The 7,290-nt window shown below is 45.0% G+C and overlaps 1 protein-coding gene across 1 annotated transcript in view; it reads right to left on the reverse strand.

Annotated features, from left to right (window-relative positions):
- Positions 1 to 7,212, reverse strand: part of erf (Ets2 repressor factor) — a 38,368-nt gene extending 31,156 nt beyond the window's left edge. Inside the window, exon 1 of the mRNA XM_017041101.2 lies at positions 6,781 to 7,212. Within this exon, the coding sequence (XP_016896590.1) occupies positions 6,781 to 6,802 (22 nt within the window). The 5' untranslated portion in view covers positions 6,803 to 7,212. The remainder of the gene's footprint in view (positions 1 to 6,780) is intronic.
- Between the last annotated feature and the right edge of the window lie 78 nt (positions 7,213 to 7,290).

The following is a 7,290-nucleotide window of genomic DNA, read 5'->3' on the forward strand; positions in this document are numbered from 1 at the left end:
GATTTTCAGACCAGCAGTGACGGGGGTTAAAACGCACGTGGAGCGCCAACAAGTGTTCAGGGTCTGGGTTGGATCAACCAGGGTCCAGAAGACCACAAAACAGTCAGGTGGCCCCTTTAAGGAGGTCTTTTTTTTAAACATTATTTGACAAAGATTTTCTAAATGTAGAGTTTGACTGAGGTTGTGACCTGCTGCCAGGGGGCGTCACAGTCAATTTGTCAGTTTGAATGCTACCATTTCTTTAAAAAAAAAAAGTTGCCACAAACTGCAGGGTTTTTTTTTTTACTGCCAGGACATAAACTGGCAGGCGATCCCTAACTGCGATCCCTAACTGCTACTTTAGCTTCAGCACAGATATAGCATCGGGTGGATATTTTCTGCTCTGGCAACAACTTGGTTACAGCAACTTTTTTCCATGATTCCAACATTTCTGCAGAGGTTACACGAGTTAGCCCCCCCTGTTGGTGACGACTAACATCTGTCATCCCTCCACAGGTTCTCACAAATCTTCTCCACGAACCAGAGGCTGCAGCCATAACACGGCAGGACTCTGCACACCACCACCGTCAGTCTGAGTGACTCGAGTCAAAACAGCTGCAGCCACAGCACCGCCCTCCACCTCCCCCCCCCCTCACCCCCCCCACCCTCCACCTACACCTCGTCTTTACATCTTATGTAAAAATAAAACACCAAGATAAGCACTAGCGTCTCAAACAAAGTCAAATTAGTGCAGTAAAATGTCAACTTTTTTAAAAGTCCCAACACACAAAAACAACGATGCTGCAGCGACCCTCGGTTCAAGCCCCCTACTGGTGTACAGTGGTATGAGAATATAATCTGCGGCTCAGTTGAAGTGGGTTCCTGGTGTGTGTGTGTGTGTGTGTGTGTGTGTGTGTGTGTGTGGCCTGCAGCTGTAAATACAAAGCCTCGTCAGGTGCTTCACAGATATCTGTCCTGCAGCAGAAGCTTTTCTTATCTGCTCAGTGGAGCGAGATGTTGGTTCCACTTGAACTGCTTTGCTCTTTCATCTGCCTTCCTGCAGGTCCACTGTCACGCAGCCAACGCAGAGTCACTCCGTCGCAAATACTTCAGATACTCTGCAAACAACGCCCTCAATTGGGGAAGCAACAATTACGCCGCAGGTTGGATCTTTAAAGCTAATAACGGACTTTGTCGCAGCAGAAACGACACGATGACAAACACGATGACCTCAGAGCAGAATAGGTGCTTCTTCTTCTTCTTCTTCTTTTACCTTTCTCCCTTTTTTTCAGGAGTTGCGACAGCAAATCATTGTTTTCTATCTCTCCCTGTTCTCTGTATCTTCTACTCTGACTCCAACTATCTGCATGTCCTCCCTCACTGCATCCATATATCTCCTCTTTGACCTTCCTCTCTTTCTCCTACCTGGAAGCTCCATCTCTAACATTCTTCTACCAATGTATCCACTGTCCCTCCTCTGGACATGTCCAAACCATCTCAATCTGGCTTCTCTGTCTTTTTCTCCAGACCTTCCTGTCTGTGTTGTCCCTCTAATGACCTCATTCCTGATCCTGTCCAGTCTTGTCTCTCCTACAGAGAATCTCAGCATCAATAGGTGCAGAATAGGTGTGATATCGCAAAAAAACTTTTCAGCTCTGAAACACTTCAACGTGCCCTCAGACATCCACAGCAGCAGCTCTGGTACAAACACAGACAACGTGGCACCACAGCTAAACTTCATCCATCAATGTGGACCATCAACGTTGAGGCCAGAACCAGAGCTTCTGTCTCTGTGGAACACCAGGCTCGTGGAGATAGGATTTCTCCTCCTAAACATCAGCCCTAAAAACTTCATGTTTCAACCACATAGGACTGAAAACTTTCATTACATAAGACATTTGTGAAACTAAATCTACAGGCGTCCACTGGCTGCCAGAGTCAAAGTCCCATAAAGACGAGGAGAGGATTCATCAGGAGGACATCCATCACAGGTGTCAAAAACACAGACAACAGTTGTGGCCTGAAGGGTCAGTTTCATGTTATTACAGAATCACACCCCCCCCCATCCCCCCCCTTCCCCTCCCCTGCCTGGTACAGAAAATACCCACAGTGTGGTTAAACTAGATCTGTTTTTTTTTTTTTTAGAAAAGATATTTTGTCAGGATTCCCTTTTTCCACTATGTTTCACCAGAGAAGACGGAGAAGGAAAAGTACGAGCGCAGGACTTTTTTTTTTTTTTTTTTATTATTAGAAGGTAGTTCCAATCCTGCCAGAGCCGAGGAAATAAATCTCTCTGCAGCTCCAGTCCTGGTTGATGTTGATCAACATAGGGTCTGTGAGGCCTTCCTGAGCCGGAGGCCCCTGGCATGGCCCGGGCTGGTGCTCCCTGTTGTCTACCTGTGTGTGTGTGTGTGTACAGGTCACAAACGCACACACACACACACTTCCAGGAAAAGCGGCAGCAGTGACGCCCAGAGCGACTGCTGCTGCCGCTGCTGCGCTGACCCCGGGCCGGGCTTCGACAACACACCAGAGAAATGCTGACGTCCGTCAGACGCACTGTTTTCCAGACTCTACTTGTCCAGACCCGGCACGGTGGTAATCAGGAATGTGATCAGGTCAAACCTTGCGTTGACCTGATCAGTCACCAAATGTACACGGTGGGAGGAAAAAAAAAATCACATTCCTCAGAACTATCAGGACCAGGACCAGAACTCTGAGACTGGTCCATAAATACTCAACGAAAAGAGAAACACAGTAAGAATGTAATTGTACATCAATATATATATATCGTATTGTTGCCCCTGTGTCGTGATACTGTATCTCAACTACATGGTTATTTACACGCGCTGATGCAACTCTCCATCATCATCAACGCCAACACGCCTCAGTTGAGTCTTCAACCTCAGGTCTGCGGCCCTGCTGGTGTCAGACTGTCATGGCGGTTCCATACGTTCTACAAGACGCTGTCAGGATCAATTCAAAACCATCACGTTCACTTGCTGCCAGTGTGGGTCCAATCAGCAGACGGCACCACTGTTGCTGTTGTCGTTGTTCAGACGTTTAGGCCACGGAGACCACTTTGTACAAGTGAAACCAACTTCTCGTACTCACTTCCTTTGGTTTCCACCAAAGCGGAAAACGAGACAAGTGTGAACACACCCATCGATTGATGCCTGTGGTGCAAACGCTCTTTGTTTTGGTTCTGGTCCTACTTTTTTGAACTGTGTCTTTTGGTCTCACACACACACATGAAACAACAACAACAACAACAACAACAACAACAACAACAACAGTAGGATGGCAGCAGTTGAAGGTGACCTTTGTAGCGTCTTCACAGACGGTGACTGATAAAAACCACATCACTGTACAACAACTCTCCTCCAACTTTCCCCGGAGACAAACAACTTGGCCTCAGCTGCTGTAATTGTGTCTCCTGTCTGTGGTAAAATGACCACAGACAGAAAGACAACAGACAACACAGTCCATCCCCAGAAGGAAACTATAGAGATGATTTTTTTTCCCTTCTTCTTCTTCTCTGATGAATGGAAACCTGACCAATCAAAATGCACCATTAATCAGAGGCCGGGGTTTAAGATTCACTTGAAAAGACATGGTGTAAATACAATTATCATTTGATTGAACAAATTGACCTAATTCCTCCTAAAATTATTTTACTTTCAATGAAAGCCTGTTTGACCAGCTCGATGGGAAGATTACAGCCTCGTAATTAATTAGTCGCCCTCAGATATTTGAATAGTATCAGGTTTATAGAAAGGGTTTCAACTTCTGCCTTTATCTCTGCTGAAAGAAAAATAAAATCATATAAATTGTTTTTTGTTCAAAGTCAGTTCCAAACCATCAGGAAAATAAGGAATTTAAACTTTTTTTAAAAACTATTTCAATAATTCAAGGCACAAACAGTGTATCGTGACTAACCTTATTTACGTACAGCTTTGGGTCACAACCCACCATTTGAGAAACACTAGTTGAGAGAACTAACTCATCGTTGTATTGTCTTATCAAAGTTTTGACAAACTCTTACTATTTTTGACTAATTATGTTTCATTTTATGACCTCTCACTCAGGTGAAAACCGGCGCAGGTTCTACTTCTTCTTCTTTATATTAAACGCGGCGTTGCTTCGTTAGCCTCTGACTGACCAGTCGGTCGACTCCGTCTGTAATTACGGCCACTGCCCACAGACAAATGGTCTTCCTCAAGGGCAATTTGGCCTGGGCTGGTAAAAGTCAAACAGTCTCTTTGTTGTGACCACATCGGTGTCAGGTAGAGCGGCCCACTGACAGACATATGGGCTGACACACACACACACACACACACACATGGGAGCATCCACTTACACTTACAAACATTTAAATACAGTCCAGGTCATAAACAGCAGCCCAGCAGACTTCACACCAGCTAATTGCTCATGTATGGCTCCTTTCACTGCCTCAAACACACACACACACACACACTCTCACACACACACTCCTGGTGCGCTGGACGCCTCCGTCTACAGCTGGGTGACGTCTTGCATGTGGTGCGCTGTTGATATAAGGAGCAACACGAGTGGAAAATTGGGGTTGGTGGGGCCAGACTGCTGACTTCCTGATAGGAAGAGAGGGCAGTTTGACCCACATATACTCTAACACACACACACACACACACAGAGAGTGTGTACAACAGGCTTCATGGGACACACACAAACAAAGAGGTAGTGTAGCTGGAGTGTAACGTCCTGTAACCTGGGCATAAATCCTGACCCACAATGGGAGGCAGGGAGGAGGGAGGAGGAGGGGGGGGATATTCAACGCCCACTGACCGACGAAGAACAACGACGTCAGGTTAATTTGTACTTGAAATGTTGGACTATGTTTGATGATCTAAGGTGGATCTCAGCGGCGTGTCGGTTTCCGTCGAGCACCTTTGAGCTCAGTTCTGATGTGCTGCAGCTCGGCGTTAGCAGCTAAACCCACAGGCGCTCCTGTAAAACCCAACAAGACTCTCGCAATTAAATCCCATCATCTCATTTAAGGTTATTTCGCTGCAGAGACCTCGACAAAAGCTCCCACTGTGCAACGGTTTCTGGTGTTTCACGTTTACGGCTCTGCTATGAAAAAGCCATCGGAGGCAGCGTGCGGATCCAGCAGCCATATTTCTAATTATGACGTTGTGCTGCGGTGTGTGGCGCTCCCCGCTTTAAAAAACATCCATTATGGGAACTGGAGCTGCGCCTGCCCACCATTACCACACAACACTCCTGACTAAACTGAGTTTAAATGCACAATAGAAGTCCAATCACAAGCCAAGCCATGGAGGGAAAATCACAATCATTTTGACAAAACATCCTGGAAAAAATGCACAGAATTTCAAAAAAAAAAAGCAGTAGCGTTTGGGTTACAGGAACGCCTGGCCCCGGGTGGAGACGCTTTAAACTGGATCTGATTCAGGTGTCAGTCAAAGGGACAAACAGGTTCACACCTGATCCACTTCCGCCGGTAGCAAAATCGGCTTTTGACACAACAACGCAATGAGCGTGTAATCTCTGGAGAGTCAGAGCCAACGGCCACTCTGTCATCAGAGTGATCAAATGAAAGAAAAATAAATAAATAAATAAAGCAGTGAAGAAATGATCCAATCATGTGAGTCACTTTCAACCTTTCACTCTCAGCCTCTGACCATGAGCTGATGAATGGAAACCTGACCAATCAAAATGCACCATTAATCAGAGGCCGGGGTTTAAGATTCACTTGAAAAGACATGGTGTAAATACAATTATCATTTGATTGAACAAATTGACCTAATTCCTCCTAAAATTATTTTACTTTCAATGAAAGCCTGTTTGACCAGCTCGATGGGAAGATTACAGCCTCGTAATTAATTAGTCGCCCTCAGATATTTGAATAGTATCAGGTTTATAGAAAGGGTTTCAACTTCTGCCTTTATCTCTGCTGAAAGAAAAATAAAATCAATTTCTTTTTGTTCAAAGTCAGTTCAAAACCATCAGGAAAATAAGGAATTTAAACTTTTTTAAAAACAATTTTAATAATTCAAGGCACAAACAGTGTATCGTGACCAACCTTATTTATGTACAGCTTTGGGTCACAACCCACCATTTGAGAAACACTAGTTGAGAGAACTACCTCATCAATGTATTGTCTTATCAAAGTTTCGACAAACTCTTACTATTTTTGACTAATTATGTTTCATTTTATGACCTCTCACTCAGGTGAAAACCGGCGCAGATTTAAATCAAATCCATGTTTTATGCAGAAGATATCGGACATTAAGGTACACGGCTGCGCAGTAGCAAAAATAAGATGCACTAATACTTCATAAATATTGTAAAAGTGCAAAACAACGAGCTAATGGATACGACGAGGGCCATAAAGAACCAAAGACAGGTCATGGTCACCGCACTCTGGCCCTGACCCTGGCTTCAGAATCGGGAAAATAAAAGTAAAAAAAAAACGGCCCCGGCTGTAGATCCCCGAACCTGCCGAAGAACTTTGAGCGGAAGTCGTAAAGACGGAAGAAGGAAAAAAAAGAAGCTAATTTTGCGTGATTTCACACGACTGCGCTATCAGTTTTTCCCCCCCGTGTACCGTGAAACAACAGTGGACTCTGCTGGAGTCCCTACAGCGCCATCATTCACTCACACTTTCCCTGTAGTTTGTTAGCGCGTTAGCCTGTTAGCTGCCACTGTGTTCTTACAAAGAAACGGGGGGGAAATAAAAGACAAGAATACGATGTGATGAAAGTGAAATAAAGTGTGTGTGTGGTGTGTTTTCAACCTTACCCGTATCTGCCGGGGTTTTCATTTCGTCTCACTTTTCCCTCCTCTTCTGCGTCGACTTGGAACTTTGGAGAGGAGTTAGCTGTAGCCTTGTTAGCCGAGACACCCACTCCCTTCTTCGGGGTTTGTTCTCACTGGAGCCTCGGTTAAAAAAAAATGTTCCGGCCCCTTTTCAAACTAAAATGTTCGGCTTAAAAAAAAGCTAGAGACAAACGTAGCAACTGAAAGTAAATAAAACCGTCAATGCATGCAGTTTTTCTCGTAACGGTAGCTTGAAAAAGTTTAGACCGGAGTGTTTGTGCGTTTGAACACGGGCGAGAAAAGTTGCCCCGAGTGTCTGGAGGTGGAGGCGGCGGAGCTCCAGCACACCGGAGAAGAAGAGTTCGAAAAAAAAGGAGGGTGGAGGTTTTAGCGGATTCTCCTTCTCTGCTGCTCCTGTTGTGGCTGAAGTTGAAGCTGGAGATTTAAATCAAATCCATGTTTTATGCAGAAGATATCGGACATTAAGGTACA

Source organism: Cynoglossus semilaevis, chromosome 18 (genome assembly GCF_000523025.1).
Source record: "Cynoglossus semilaevis isolate Cse_v1.0 chromosome 18, Cse_v1.0, whole genome shotgun sequence".
Lineage (NCBI taxonomy): Eukaryota > Metazoa > Chordata > Actinopteri > Pleuronectiformes > Cynoglossidae > Cynoglossus > Cynoglossus semilaevis.